Here is a 16,611-nt window from a genome sequence, read left to right as displayed (position 1 = left end):
AAAATGTAATCAGTAGCAGAATGTAGCCCTGTTCGAAGCTGTATCAAAAACAACTACAAAGAATAACAAGATTAAAAACAGACAGGCCACTCAGCTGTGCTGTGGCATTGAAACAGGACACAATGAAGGCACACCCACTTCCTCTCACTAAAATCTGCGGCTGGTGCCAAGGCTGGGAGAATTGCCCCACGCACAAGTCAAGCAACGGCCTGACATTGTCATACTCACAGAATCCTATTTATCAGTCAACATCTCCGACTCCTCTATCACTAACCCTGGTGACATCATGTGTCGCCACAGGCCCAACCCACCAGAGGCAATGCTGCATTGATATCCAGTTGGGTGAGAGTGATCCTCAATACTGAATGCTCAGGGTATCAGGGCAAACATGGGCAAAGCAACTCCTGTTGATTTTTACTCACCGCCCTCCCTCATCTGATGAAACAACACTCCTCCACGTTAAAATCATCTTGGAGAAGCACTGAGGGTAGCAATGACAAAGAATGTGCACTGAGTGGGGTCATTAATATTCATTGCCAAGAGTGGTCTGGTAGTACCACTACTGACCTAGTTGGTTGAGTTCTGAAGGATAATGTTGTTGTAATGGGGTTGCGGCCAGTGGTGAGAGGAGAAAATGGGTGGAAGCAACCTACCTGACCTTGTCTTCACAAATTTATCTGTCCATGATCGTATTTGTATAAGTGACCATCACACATACCTTGTGGATACTAAGTTCCATCTTCACATTGAGGACATACTTAGGGGAGGTGGTGGCGTAATGTCACCAGACTAGTAATCCAAAGGCCCAGGCTAATGCTCTGGGGACATGGCAGCTGGTGGAAGTTAAATTGGAAGTAAACAATTAAATTAAATTCAATTAACTTGGAAACCTGGACGTAAAAAGCTAGATTCAGTAATAGCGACCATTAAACCATTGTCAATTGTTGTAAAAACCCATCTGGTTCACTAATGTCCTTTAGAGAAAGGAATCTTCCATCCTTACCTGGTCTGGCCTACATGTGACTCTAGACCAAAATCAACGTGGTTGACTCTGAAGTGGCCGAGCAAACCACTCAGCTGTATCAAAACTGCTACAATGCCTACAAAAAGGAAAGAAACTGAACGGATCACCTGGCATCAACTTAGGTGCCCTAGGCACCAGAAACGACAACAACAAGCCCAGCCCTGTTGACTCTGCAAAGTCCTCCTTACTAACATCTGGGGGCTAGTGCCAAAATTGGGAGAGCTGTCTCACGGACTAGTCAAGCAACAGCCTGAGATAGTCATACTCACAGAATCATGCCCTAACAACAATTGCCAAGAATTTGCAGCCCCATCCAAAAGTCAGTGGACTCCTGGCTGGCCTGCTGGGTCCCAACAAGTGGGCCGGAAAATCCCAGACAATGTCTCAGACACCACCATCGCTGTCCCTGGTTTATCCTGTCACTGGGAGAGGTAGCGGCACAGTAGCATACAGTCGGGAGGGAGTTGCCCTGGGAGTACTCAACATCGACCTTGGACCCCATGAAGTCATCTGGCCAAACATGGTCAATCCTGCTGATTACCAGCTATAACACCCCATCAGCTGATGAATCAGTACTCCTCCATGTTGAGCATCACTTGGAGTAACCACTGAAAGTGGCAAGGGCACAGAATGTACTCTGGGTGGGGGACTTCAATGCCCATCACCAAGAGTGGCTCAGTAGCACAGCTAATTGCCAAGCTGGCTGAGTCCTAAAGGACATAGCTGCTAGACTGAATCTGCAGCAGGTGGTGAGGGAAAAACATACTTGACCTCAACGTCAACTATCTACCTGTCGCAGGTGCATCTGTCCATGACAGTATTGCAAGGATACCTCTGTCATGTTATGTGGCACCAGCACCATGCTAAATGGGATTTTGAACAGATTTAGCAACTCAAAATTGGGCGTCCATTAGGCACTGTGGGCCATCAGCAGCAACAAAATTGTATTGAACCACAGTCTGTAAACTCATGGCCTGCATTTCCCCCATCTACTATTACCAACAAGCCAGGGTATCAACCCTGGTTCAATGAAGAGTGCAGGAAGGCATGCCAGGAGCAGCACCAGGCATACCTAAAAATGAGGTGTCAGCCTGGTGAAGCTATAACACAGGACTACTTGCATGCCAAACAGCATAGGCAGCACGCAATGGACAGAGCTAAACGATCCCACTACCAACAGATTAGATCTAAGCTCTGCAGTCCTGCCACATCCAGTCGTGAATGGTGATGGACGATTCGACAACTCACTGGGGGAGGAGGTTCCACAAATATCCCCATCCTCAATGATGGGGGAGCCCAGCACAGCAGTGCAAAAGATAAGGCTGAAGCATTTGCTACAATCTTCAGCCAGGAGCTCCAAGTGGCTGATCATCCTGGTCTCCTCCGGAGGTCCCCAGCATCACAGATGCTGGTCTTCAACCAATTCGATTCACTCCACGTGATATCAAGAACCAGCTGAAGGAACTGGATACTGCAAAGGCTATGGGCCCCGACAATATTCCAGCAATAGCACTGAAGACTTGTGCTCCAGAAATAGCTGTGCCCTTAGCTAAGCTGTTCCAGTACAGTTGCAACACTGGCATCTACCCGGCTACGTGGAAAATTACCCAGGTATGTCCTGTCCGCAAAAAGCAGAACAAATCCAACCCGGCCAATTACTGCCCCATCAGTCTACTCTCAATCGTCAGCAAAGTGTTTGAAGGGGTCGCTGACAGTGCTATCAAGCAGCACTTACTCAGCAATAACCTGCTCACTGATGCTCAGTTTGGGTTCCGCCAGGACCTGGCCTTGTTGCAGCATTAGTCCAAACATGGAAAAAAGAGCTGAATGCAAGAGGTGGGGTGAGAGTGACTGTCCTTGATATCAAGGCCGCATTTGACCAAATGTGGCATTAAGGAGCCCTAGCAAGACTGGAGTCAATGGGAATCGGGGGAAAACTCTCCACTGGTTGGATTCAGACCTCTCACAAAGGAAGATGGTTGTGGTTGTTGGAGGTCAATCATCTCAGCTCCAGGACATCCCTGCAGGAGTTCCTCAGGGTAGTGTCCTAGGCCCAACCACCTTCAGCTGCTTCATCAATGATCTTCCTTCCATCATAAGGTCGAAAGTGGAGATGTTCACTGATGATTGCAAAATGTTCAGTACCATTTGCGGCTCCTCAGATAATGAGGTAGTCCGTGTCCATATGCAGCAAGACCTGGACAATATTCAGGCTTGGGCTGATATGTGGCAAGTAACATTTGTGCTACACAAGTGCCAGGCAATGACCATCTCCGACAAGAGAGAATCCAACCATCTCCCTTTGACATTCAATGGCATTACCATTGCGGAATCCCACACTATCAACATCCTGGGGGTTACCACTATCCAGAAACTGAACTGGACCAGCCATATCAATACTGTGGCTACAAGAGCAGGTCAGAGGTTGGGCATTCTGCAGAGAGTAACTCAGTTCCTGACTCCCCAAAGCCTGTCCACCATCTACAAGGCACAAGTCAGGAGTGTCACGGAATACTCTCCACTTGCCTGGATGAGTGCAGCTCCAGCAACATTCAGGAGGCTTGACACCATCCAGGATAAAGCAGCCCGCTTGATTGGCACCCCATCCACCACCTTTAACATCCACCCACTCCACCACCACACACAGTGGTAGCAATACGTGCCATTTACAAGATGCAGTGCAGCAACTCACCAAGGCTCTTTCAACAGCGCCTTCAAACCTGCTTGGACTGATAAGCGGCAAGTAACATTTGTGCCACACAAGTGCCAGGCAATGACCATCTTCGACAAGAGACCTCTACCACCTAGAAGGGTAAAGGGAGCAGGAACATGGGAACACCACCACCTGCAAGTTCCTCTTCAAGTCACTCCTGGTTTGGAAATATATCGCTGTTCCTTCACTGACGGTGGGTCAAAATCCTGGAATTCCTTTCCTAACAGCACTGTGGATGTGTGGGTGTTCCTATACCACATGGACTGCAGCAGTTCAAGAAGGCAGCTCACCACCACCTTCTCAAAGGCAATTAGGGATGGGCAATAAATGCTGGCCTATCCAGCAATGCCCAAATCCTGTGAAAGAATAAGAAATAAATCGTGACATGGGGCACTACAATCATGCTAAGCAGAATAGATTAAGACCAGATCTTGCAGTTGAAACTGCACATCCATGAGGTGATGTGAGCCATCAGCAGCATTGTATTCCACCTCAACTTGTAACCTCATGACCAAGCACACCCCTCACTCCTCCATCACCATTAAACCAGTGACCAACCCGGACAATTGGCAACCAATGGGAGTAGGAAACCCTGTGAGTCATTAAACATTTACTTCCTCCACCATGGACACACAGTGGTAGCAGTGTGTACCATTTACAAGATGCACTGCAGCAACTCACCTTGGTTCTTTCATCAGCACCTTCCAAACCTGTGACTTCTACCACCTAGAAGGACAAGGGCAGCAGATGCATGGGAACACCACCACCTGCAAGTTCCTCTCCAAACAACACAACTTGGAACTATTTCGTTGTTCCTTCACTGTCGCTGGGTCAAAATCCTAGAACTCCCTCCCTAACACCACAGTGGGTGTGTCTACACCACATGGACTGTAGCGGTTCAAGAAGACAGATCACCACCATCCCCTCAAGGGCAATTAGGGATGGACAACAAATGTAACAAATGCTGGCCTTGCCAGCAATGCCCACCTCCCATGAAAATTTTTTTTAAAATCAGCATTCTCAATCTCAACAATAGCAGGACTCGGCATGTACATGTAAAAGACAAGGTTAATGTATTTGCAAATATCTTCAGCCAAAAGTGTCAAGTGGACAATCCTCCTCCTGAAGTCCTCATCATCACGGATTCCAGTCTTCAGCCACTTTGATTCACTCAACAAATAGCTACAGGCATTGATACAGCAGAGGCTATGGACCCCCACTGAAACGCTGGTGAGCTATGCTTGAAAACTTGCCATGTACCTAATCAATTATTATTGTTCCATTATTGGTATAAGACCTGTAACTCCCACCAATGTCTAATATTATCCAGTTATTTTCTGTACACAAAAAGCAAGCCAAGTCCAAACTGGTCACTCACTGTGCTATCAATCTACTCCCGATCATCAGTAAAGTGTTGAAAGAACTCTTCAATAGTGCTATTAAGCAGCATGTACTCACCAATAACCAGACCAGTGATGCTCAATTGGGATTCCTTCAGGAGCACTGTGCACCCCACCTAATTTTAGTCTTGGTCCAGACGTAGACACAAGAGCTTGAATTCCAGAGGTCACATGAGGTGTCTGCTCTTGGAGTCAACATCCATTTGAGTAAATATGATATCAGGGGACCTGGTGAAATTTTAGTCAATGGGGACTGGGGAAAAAGTCTCCAATAACTCAGATCATGCTTAGTAGGGGAGGTGGTGGCATAGTGGTATTGTCACTGACTAGTATTCCAGAAGACCCAGGGTAATTTTCTGGGGAACCAGGTTTGAATCCCACCACAGCAGATGATGAAATTTGAATTCAATAAAAATCTGGAATTAAAAGTCTGATGATGACCATGAAACCATTGCCAATTGTTGTAAAAACCCATCTGATTCACTAATGCCCTATAGGGAAGGAGATCTGCTACCCTTACTTGATCATCTACATATGCCTCCAGATCCATAGCAATGTGGTTGACTCTTAAAAGTCCCCAGAACAGAGCTATTAGGGATGTGCAATAAATGCTGGCCCAGCCAGTGATGCCCATGTCCCATGAACAAATTTTTAAAAAAAGATAGTGAGTGTTAGAAGCCAATTGATTCAGCCCCAGGGTATCACTGCATAAATTTCTCAGATCAGTGTCCTAGGCCCAACTATCTTCACATGCTACATCAATGGATTTTCCTCCATCATATAGTCAAATATAGATGTATTTCCTGATGATTGTACTGTGTTCAGCTCCATTCATTATTCCTCAGATAATGAAGCACTCCATTCTCCCATGTAGCAGGGGCTGATAAGCGCCAAGTTCCAATTGCATCACACAAGTGTCAGGCAATGATCATCTATTACAAGAAAGAGTCTAACCACCTCATCTTGACATTCAGTAGGATTTTCATCACCAAGCCCCCTACCATCAATATCCAACTCCCTGACACCTGTAAGGCACAAGTCAAGAGTACGGTAGATTATCCTTCACTTTCCTGAATGGCAGCAGCTACAATAAAACTCAAAAAGCTTGAAAACATCCAGGATAAAGCAGTCCATGAAATTGGCACCTTTTCCACAGCAAAAATATCCTTGACCACCATCACCTAGATGGACAAGTGGAGCAGGTGCATGGAAACCATATCATCTGCAAATTTCCTCCAAGCGGTTCACCATCAGACTAGGACATATATCACCATTCCTTCACAGTCACTGGGTCAAAATCTTGGAACTCTCTAACAAACAAAATTGACGTGTCACCTTCACCAAACAGACTGCAGTGGTTCAAGAAAAGGATGACCACCACCTTCTCAGGTGACTAGGGAAGGACAATAAATAAGGCCTTGCCAGCAATGACCACATACTGAGAATTATTAAAAGTATTTAATCTCTACAGTCAACTGGACAAAATCAGTAGAATCAGTTTGGATGGAGCTAAGCAACAGCAAGGGGCAGCAAATATTGGTAGGAATTGTCAATAGGCCACCAAACAGTAGAGATAATGTAGGGCACAGTATAAATCAGGGAATTGGAAGTGCATTTAACAAGTGTAATACAGTAATCATGGGGGACTTCAATCGACATATAGACTGGGTAGACCTATGTAGCACTAGTGCTGTGGAGCACAAATTCCTGGAATGTATATGAGATGGCTTTCTAGAAGAGCATGTTGAGGAACCAACTAGAGAATGGACTATTTTAGATCTAGCATAGTGCAATGAAAAGGGGTAATTGATAATCTCATTGCAAAGGAACCTCAAGGGAAGAATGATCATAATATGATAGAATTTTACATGAGGTTTGAAAGTGATGTAGGTCAATCCGAGACTCTCTAAACAAAGGGAACTAAGAAGGTATGAGGGGCAAATTGGCTGTGGTAGATTGGGAAATTACATTGAAAGGTATGAAGGTAAACAGGCAATGGCTAGCCGTTAAATAATTAATGCATGTTTTACAAAAAGTTTAAATTTTTTTGAGACACAAAAACCCAGCAGGAAAGATGATCCAACCATAGCTAATAAAAGAAGTTAATGGTTGCATTAGATCAAAGGAAGATGCTTATAAATTTGCCAAAAAATGTAGTAAGCCTGAGGATTAAAAGCATTTTAGAATTCAGCAAAGGAGGACCAAGAAACTCATAAAGAAAGAGAAAATAGAATATGAACGTAAACTCATGAGAAACATAAAAATGGACTGCAAAAGCTCCTATAGGTATGTAAAAAGAAAAAGATTAGCAAAGACAAATGTGGGCCCACTACAAGCAGAGACAGGAGAATTTATAATGGGGAAAAAGGAAATGGCAGAGAAACTAAACAAATACTTTGGCCTGAATTTTCATGCTTGATGTGGGTAGCGGGAGTTGGGAAAATTCCCAGCATGTCCCGCCCATCTAGGGAGAAAGTGCCCACAAAAACAGGATCTTCATTGGTGGGGTCTGGTGTGGACTGGAGTTGGGCCAGCCAACCCAGGGAGACATTTGGAGGCAGACACAGGGGCTGCCCAGTGTCGCAGCAGGCCATTTAAAAGGCCCTCCTCAGTGCTGTGGGGCTTAACCCAGTTAAAATAAAAATACAAAGCCCCTCTAGCCCTCATCCCTAACACCCCCTCACTCCCACACACTCCCCATGCCCCATCAATGCCACCTCATGCCCAAATGCCTGCTATGACCCCCCACCCACACCCCCATGGCCCTTTATACCCACTATGCCAAGCTAAGACATTCACCCACTTCTATGTCCCTCATGCCCTCTATGCCAAGCTATGGCACTTATATGCCCATTGATCCACTATACACTGTGTAGAACAAATGAATCCTATAGTGACAGTAGGATGTGTAAAAAAATTCATTCATGCATTCAGTACTTTCCACTATGTTAAAAAATAGTTATTTCACTACAAGGTAATAAAAGTGTCAATCATTCAGACCCTTTAAAGTATCAATAGCAGAAATCTCAAACGCTTGAAACCACTTAACCTTGTGTAAATAAACATTGTGAAATTGACCACAGGAATCAGAGAACCAAAGCTGTCAATTAAGCAATGTTTTCTCTGGGACACAGCTATCTCAAGGAGAGTAATGGATGTGATGCTTGGCTGAGAGCCCAGGCATCCATTAAACTTGTTGAAACAGCTGAGTCCCAGAGAAAACATTGCTTGATTGGCAGCTCCCGAATCATCCTGACTCATTGAAAATCTAGCCCTTTGTGCCTGTCTTCTCAGAGGAAGATATAAAAAACCACCCAGGAATAGTATAAAGCTAAGGGACTAGTGAGAATGAGGAATTGAACAAAATTAGTATTAGTGAAAAGGTAATACTGGAGAAATGAATGGGACTGAGAGTTGATAAACCTCTGGACCTGATGCTCTACATCCCAAAGTGTTGAAAAAGGTGCCTGTAGAGATAATGGATGCATTGGTGGTCATCTTCCAAACTTCTATAGATTCTGGAATAGTTCCTGCAGGAGGTAGCAAATGTAACCTCAGTATGTAAGAAAGGAGGGAAAGGGAAAACAGGAATCTGCAGACTGGTTAGCCTGACATCAATAGTAGGGAAAATGCTAGAATCTGTTATGAAGGATGTGGTAACTTAGAAAATAATGCTAGGATTGGGAAAAGTCAACATGGATTTATGAAAAGGGAAATCATGTTTGACAAACCTGTTAGAGTTTTTTGAGGATGTAACTAACAGAATAGATAAGGGGGAACCAGTGGATGTGATGTATTTAGATTTGCGGAAAGCTTTCAATAAGGTCCCACACAGGAGGTTAGTAAGCAAAATTAGAGCACATGGATTGAAAATTGGTTAACGGATAGGAAACAAAGAGTAGGAATAAATTGGTCAGTCTCAGGTTGTCAGGCTGTGACTAGTGGGGTACTGCAAGGGTCAGTGCTTGGGCCCCCAGTTATTCACAATCTATATCAATGATTTGGATTTGGGGAGCAAATGTAATATTTACAAGTTTTCTGATGACACAAAACTAGGTGGGAATGTGAGTTGTGTGAGGAGGATGCAGAGGCTTCAAAGGGATTTAGACAGACTAAGTGAATGGGCAAGAACATGACAGATGGAATATAATGTGGAAAAATGTGAAGCTATCCACTTTGGTAGGAAAGACAGAAATGCAGAGTATTTCTTAGATAGCGAGAGATTGGCAAGTGTTGATATCTAAAGGGACCTTGGGTCTCCTTGTTCATTAGTCACTGAAAGCCAACATGCAGGTGCAATAAGCAATTAGGAAAGCAAATGGTTATGTTGGCCTTTGTTGCAAGAGGATTTGAGTACAGGAATAAAGATGTCTTGCTGCAATTGTATAGAGCCTTGGTGAGACCACACCTGGAGTAATGTGTACAGTTTTGGTCTCCTTACCTAAGGAAGGATATACTTGCCGTAGAGTGAGTGCAATGAAGGTTCACCAGACTGATCCCTGGGATGGCTGGATTGTCCTATGAGGAGAGATTGAGGAGACCGGGATATAAATGGACTGGTCAGGTGGGCAGAGCAGTGGCAAATGGAATTCAACCCAGAAAGGTGTGAGGTAATACACTTCGGTGGGGGGGGGGCTAATAAGGCAAGATATGACACTACGAATGGTAGGACCCTAGAAAGTACTGAAGATCAGAGCGGCCTTGGTGTGCATATCCATAGATCCCTGAAGGTAGCAGGGCAGGTAGATAAGGTGGTTAAGAAGGCAAATGGGATATTTGCCTTTATTAGCTGAGGCGTAGAATACAAGAGCAGGGAGGTTATGCTGGAACTGTATAAAACGCTGGTTAGGCCGCAATTGGAGTACTGCATGCAGTTCTGGTCACCACATTATAGGAAGGAAGTGATTGCACTGGAGAGGGTGTAGAGGAGATTTACCAGGATGCTGCCTGGGCTGGAGGGTCTGAGCTATGAGGAAAGATTGAATAGGCTGAGGTTATTTTTTCTTGGAGTGGCGAAGGTTGAGAGGGGACCTGATAGAGGTGTATAAGGTTATGAAGGACATAGATAGGGTGGATAGGAAGGCACTTTTCCATTAGTAGAGGGGTCAATAACCTGGGGCCGTAGATTTAAGGTAAGAGGTAGAAGGCTAAGAGGGGAGTTGAGGAGAAATTTTTTCACCCAGAGGGTGGTGGAAATCTGGAACTCACTGCCTGAAAGGGTGGTTGAGTCAGAAACTCTTGTAACATTTAAGAAGTATTTAGATATTCACTTGCGTTGCCATAGCCTCTAGGCTACGGGTCAAGCGCTAGAAAATGGGATTAGTGTAGTCAGATTTTTGCTGACCAATGTGGACACGTTGGGCCAAATGGCCTCCTTCTGCGCTGTAAAAGTCTATGAGTCTATGGATAGATGCAGAAAGGATGGTTCCCCTGGCTGGGAATGGGGTTGGGGGGGATCTAGAAACAGGGGATACAGTCTCAGAATAACAGGTAGGCCATTTAGGACTGAGATGAGGAGAAATTTCTTTACTCAGAGAGTGGTGAATCTTTGGAATTCTCTAGGGCTTTGGGGGCTCAGCCATTGAGTTACATTCCAAACAGGAATCGATAGGTTCTAGATATTAAAGATATGAAGGGATATGGGGGTAGTGTGGGAAAATGGCGTTGAGGTGGAAGATCAGCCATGATCTAGTTGAATGACAGAGCAAGCTCAAGGGGCCGAATAGTCTACTCCTGCTCCAATTTCCTATGTTCCTATTAAATGTGTTACAATTTAAATATGTATCAAAGTGCTAAGTAAATGAGAAAATAATCTTATACTGCAGTGCACATAGTAAGTTTATTTTGTTTAGTAGAAACAGCTAATATTTGTATGTAACAGTGTCAGTATAATCTGCAGCTATGACCACTATTAAAGATGCAATCATTGTTTAAGCAAATCCATTATAGTATCCATCAGCAATAGTGACACTAATGTGGTAGACAGGCTATTAATTCCCCACACTTTGCTCAACGATCTCAATTTTCAGATCCGGGTAAATAATTATGGGGAATCTAGAAGTCTGTTTACCTGCAAATGTGTTTTGACTTCCCCCGACCTCCCCCCCTCATCTGCCTCCCCTCTTGGCTCAGGCTGAAGTCGTCACTGTCTCTAGCTCAGCAACAGAATTATGTGCCTTGCTTTTACTCTCATCTCATAGTGGAAACAGCCAACCAGTGCACATTATGTAAATGAATGTGCTTAGTGAGGTAGTAACAAACCTACTGAATGGTTGTTATAGCGACAGCTGAAGGCCCTGCCTTGTAGTTTATATGAGAGAATAATGTTCATGTTTCCCTAGGGGGTGTGAAATTAAAATAGCACGGGGAAAAAGAATTGACGGACAATAAAGTGATCGGTGGAGTTAGGTTGTGGAGACAGCAGCTTTTCCTCGGTCATGCCAGTTCTTAAATTTGATGCTGAGTCACTAGAAGGTATCCCAAAATCCTCCTGTTATAAGCTTCCATCAAAGACTATGGAGGAAATAGAACACACCTGCCCTCAGCCTCGTACGGTGAGTCAAATAATAGATATCTCTGATATATATAATATATATATATATATGGTCGTTAAGTACGGAGATGGCATATAGTTTCATCAGGGGAAAGGGAGCAACACAATATGATCCTCTGAGTAGTTTTAAAACAATGCCTCAGTTAGCTGTGCCCCTTATTGTGTGTTTACTGTGGCCAGTAAATTAGACAGCCTCATTGTTTTCATGCCTAATTATTCAGGGAGATAGGATCCACAGTCACTCCTACAGCTGTGAAGGAAAGAAACATAGTCTACAAGGGGATGCTTGGAGATTTAACAATTAAAATATTTGCAATATAATGAAATGCTTCCTTACCCACTTTAGTGATTAATTCTCCTTTCATTACAAATTGCACTGGATGTTATATTGTGGTGCAGAACACAACAAATATACAATAGTTCAATATTACTGAGTATCTCATCCTCTGAAATTGAAACTGTATCATATGGATTAAAAATTCTGCCATCAGATTGAAAGTGTGAATAAAAATAAGCTGCAAGAGTTCAGTGATTTGTACAAAGCCAAAACTGTTGGGAAGCCAACAGATCATACACAGAATGAGTTATTTGCAACATAAAATAGCAGTCACAGCAAATGGCAGAATTGGTTTTTTGTCTTTAGCTTCTGCACAATGTTTTGATGACTAAACAAGGTTGTGGCAGTTAACTAAACAAGAAAAGTAGTATCTGTTGATTTAGAGCAATGAACTGATGTGATCAATCACCTGGTAGCTGCAGCCAATTAAAACTCAGAGGCCGCAAAATGTGATAATCTCCAGAAAGCGGGGTTAGGCTCGTGATATACGTATAACCTGTGCCCATTGCTTCCGATGCAGGCAGAACGCAAACTTCATGCTGCTAGCTTATTTAAACAATTCTAGTATGCGTCCAGCACACCTGTGGCTGCATGCCTGAGCAGGGGGTGCAAAATTGTGAGGCTAGCGTGTTCAAGTTAAAGCTGGTCCACGTTACTTAAAAGGGAGGTGCACTGAGGATGGAGCAGGTGCTGGAAGTCATTCTACAACTGATACTGAGCTGGAAAAACACAAGAATGGCACTACATGGCACAGAGTGGGCACCAAGATTTTCCGATACTGCACTGCAGGCCTTGGTGTAGGAAGTGGAGAGAGGCCTTCTACCACAGTGGGTTAAAAAGCCCGCCAGACAAACCTTGTGAAAGCAGAGTGATCAGATAGCTGTGGAGATCAATGCCAGGAGTCTAGCCAGGACCTGGATGCCATGTTGCAAAATATTTAATGACCTGAGGGAGCTTGACAGGGTGGACGTTGAGAAGATGCTTCCACTAGTGGGGGAATGTTGAACTAGGGGACATAGTTACAGAATAAGGGGACACTCATTCAAAACTGAGATGTGAAGGAATTTCTTCTCTCAGAGGGTAGTGAATGTCTGGAATTCTCTATCCTAGAAAGTTGTGGAGGCTAGATCACTGAAAGTATTTAAAGAGGAGGTAGATAGATTTTTGAAATATTGGGGAGTTGAGGGCTATGAGGAGCTGTCACGAAAGAGGAGTTGAGGCCTGGGACAGATCAACCATGATCTTATTGAATGGCGGGACAGGCTTGAGGGGCCGAATGGCCTACTCCTGCTCCTATTTCTTGTGTTCTTATGTTCTCACATGCGTGGTCGAGGTCAGTGAATAAATCTTCAAATGCCATATTCCACCAACTGCACCACTGGCTTGACACACTGCGCAATGCAGAGTTGCTGAGGCACCAACCCAGGAGAGTGGCAGTGGCTTCATGGAGCACAAACCTGCTGTCCTCTCTCAGGATTCGTCCTCCCACCCCTGTCAATCCACCAGTGCCCTTGCAGTCCACACTGCTGTTGTCCATGCTGAGGTGATGTAGTCCGAAGCCACAGCTGCTTGACGCCATCTTCCAACACAATCTGCAGTCTCCTCAACTGAAAGTCAGCAGCCTCCTACCAACCATGGTGATACGTATGAGCAGTAGGACGGGCAAAGGCAGCTGCAAGATGGGCACTAAAGGACTGCATAAGTGTGATGACATGGTTTGATTTATACATTTAGTTTGGAATGTTTTTATCTGTTTATTTTTGCATTGTGGCCAAGCAAACACTGTGATGGTGAGTAACCGAGGAAAGGTAAGGTGTGGGACTGCAGGTGAGTGGGGAATTGAGGTTGTTTTTGCTGGTATTGCAGTTGGATGAATTGATCACAGATAGTACTGCCAGAAAGGGGCTGTGTTGTTTGTCTCCTTCCTCCTCCTCAACTGGTCGCCATATAGTTGGTGACAAAGACTGAACCCAGATGGTGAGGTTGTGCAGCATGCACCAGACCACCACGCATTTTGACACCCACTCTGCCTGAGTGGTCCAGGCAGCAGTTGTTTAAATGCCTCAGAGGTCTGCTGGATCACATTTCATGTGGCAGCACAACGTTTGTTATATGCATGCTGCTCAATTGTACATGGGTTGTGCGCAAAATTATGAGCTATGTCTTCATGGAGTTGCTCTTGTCATCTTGTGACTACCCTTTGGTTTGTTCTGGTGGCTCAAATGTAGAAGGCACAGCAGACTGCTACAGAATGAAGGCATCATGACTGCTACCAAGATACCAGGCATTGACCTGCATGCACCCTTCTGGTGATGGCACATCTCAGAGTTGACATGTGGTATCCACAAAACCACACGAGTACGGCCAAGATAAAAGCAAAATACTACGGATGCTGGAAATCTGAAGAAAACCTGAAGCAATAACAACCTCAATTCCCCGCTCACCTGCAGTCCCACACCTTAGCTTTCCTTGGTTACTCACCATCACAGTGTTTGCTTGGCCACAATGCAAAAATAAACAGATAAAAACATTCCAAACCAAATGTATAAATCAAACCATGTCATCACACTTATGCAGTCCTTTAGTGCCTGTTTTGCAGCTGCATTTTCTGTTTTTGAGTACAGTCAATGTCACCCTGTACCATAGGGAAGCCTGCAATCCTAGTGAAGCTATATGTTCATTCGATGAAATATATTCAGCCCTTTTGGAATACAAAGACTCAATGGCCTCAGTGATGCAAAATGGAGGGCAAACTGAGAGATGTTGTGAATATCTGCAGCTGGCCTGGAAGTGAGGTGCCAGATGCATAGAAGTTCATAGCTATGGCCTCCTTGACAACTACAGGCAATACCATCTGTGCCCTGCCCTGAGGTTGCAGTTGTGGCTGAAGCAAGTGGCAGATTTCAGTGAGGACATCCCGGGTGAAGCAGAGACATCGGACACACTGTTCCAATCCGAAGTTCAGTCCTGCAATTCAGACGGGAATTGCTCCCTGAAAGGTCTGATGAAAGGCCATCAGCTGGGCTGAATTTTACCAGCCCTTTGGGAACCAGCTGGAAGGCGGTTGGATCTGTAAAATGGCAAAGGAACATGGGTGGCAGAGTTCCCGTCATCTTCACATCACCAGGTCACCTTGCCAGCTATGGTGAAGGTGGCAGACAGCCCTCCCCCAACTCCCAATTGAGCCATTTAAGTGCCACCATGCCACCACTGGCATTTTACCAGTGCTGGGTAGGCCCTTAACTGTATGAGGATACTGTCAGGTAAACTCGTGTGGCTTCCCAGCAGGCCTTGCAGGGGGACCTCCTATTTGGGCACTCTTTGGCCCATGGAAGCCCACCCTACCCTACGGTGACAATGCCCTTGCAGCAACAGTGCTATCTGCCCTCACCCTTCCTTGCTGGGGCTTGCCTGACTGACCTTGGTGTCCCAGAGCCCACTTGGTTGTGGCTCCAGGTCCTGCAGAGCACCGAAGCAAGGTTATTCCTACCGACCCCCCCTGCTTTCGGGCCTGTTGCCGGGACCCCTGCTGCAATAACAATTTTCTCTCTCTGCAGATGTTGCCAGACCTGCTGAATATTTTGAACATTTTCTGTTTTTATTTCAGATTTCCAGCCTCCACAGTATTTTGCTCTTGTATTGCCTCTTGAACACCCTAGGAAGATAAGGCCTCCTGCTGAGAGCCCTTCTCCTCCCACCTCTTCCCGCAGCTTACCCTGCTCTTTGTTGCCTCTTCCCATCCTCCCTGTCATGCTGTAGTCTAAGGGGGATGCAAACTACTCTACCTATGTCTGTGAGCACGAGGTTTGTGTCGAACTTTGAAATTAGGACAAATGACTTCAGCTCATGTCACACCGCTCCCTGTAGCATCTTTTAGCAACTCTGGAAACTGTTGGAATGGTGTTGGTTACAGAATGTCTATTAAAGAAATCTTTGCAGTCCTCTGTATGTTAACAGCATGTCTTTATTAACTACTTGTAACTGTATACATATATACAATAAAGGGTACAGGCAAGGAGCTATCTCTTAACACGCCTTTGCTCAATACACACTGATCCTAGGTCTGGGTCATGTGTCTTCTTACATGAATGTGTGGGCGGTACTGTACTCAGTCCCACATTAATTCATATGTGCCAGATCCTTATACTACACCTCCCCCATCCCCAAGTCTTTATCCCATGGATATGGAGTTACACTAGTTTAATTCATGTCTTAAATTATTATTAGTCTTATGCATTTACCTTGTAATTACTGTCTTATTGGTATTCCAACATTATTGCTATTACTTTATTGGCATTATTACGGCATTCTCACTCCCCCATCTACCCCCTTCAAGTCCTTGAAGTTAGAGGCTCAGGCGATCTGGAGGCCTTATAACCCTTCCACATCTTGTTTGCCATTCTATCAGAAGAGTGGTAGACTCTGTTGACTCAGGTTCTTGCTGTTGACTGGGAGGTTGGTCTGGCATTTGGGTATGCTTTCATTCTTTTCTTCCATTGCTTTATGTTGAATCACACCTGGTTGGTTTGGCTGCTGTGTTGATCCATGGTTCCTATTACTGTCAATCGTTTCATGCAGGGTGGA

General features: G+C 44.8%; 1 protein-coding gene across 2 annotated transcripts in view; it reads left to right on the top strand.

The window, feature by feature from the left end:
* pcyt1ba (phosphate cytidylyltransferase 1B, choline a) overlaps nt 1-16,611 on the top strand; it is a 106,052-nt gene that overhangs the window by 16,746 nt on the left and 72,695 nt on the right. The window contains exon 1 of one of the 2 annotated variants that reach the window (XM_078559830.1): nt 11,273-11,691. The exons of the other annotated variant lie outside the window; for it this stretch is intronic. Within the exon in view, the coding sequence (XP_078415956.1) occupies nt 11,575-11,691 (117 nt within the window). The 5' untranslated portion in view covers nt 11,273-11,574. Of the gene's footprint in view, nt 1-11,272; nt 11,692-16,611 lie in introns of those variants that run through there. 2 annotated transcript variants of the gene reach the window in all.

This window comes from Cetorhinus maximus, chromosome 16, assembly GCF_964194155.1.
Source record: "Cetorhinus maximus chromosome 16, sCetMax3.hap1.1, whole genome shotgun sequence".
NCBI classification, from domain to species: Eukaryota; Metazoa; Chordata; class Chondrichthyes; order Lamniformes; family Cetorhinidae; genus Cetorhinus; species Cetorhinus maximus.
This window is presented reverse-complemented; position numbering and strand designations above follow the sequence as displayed.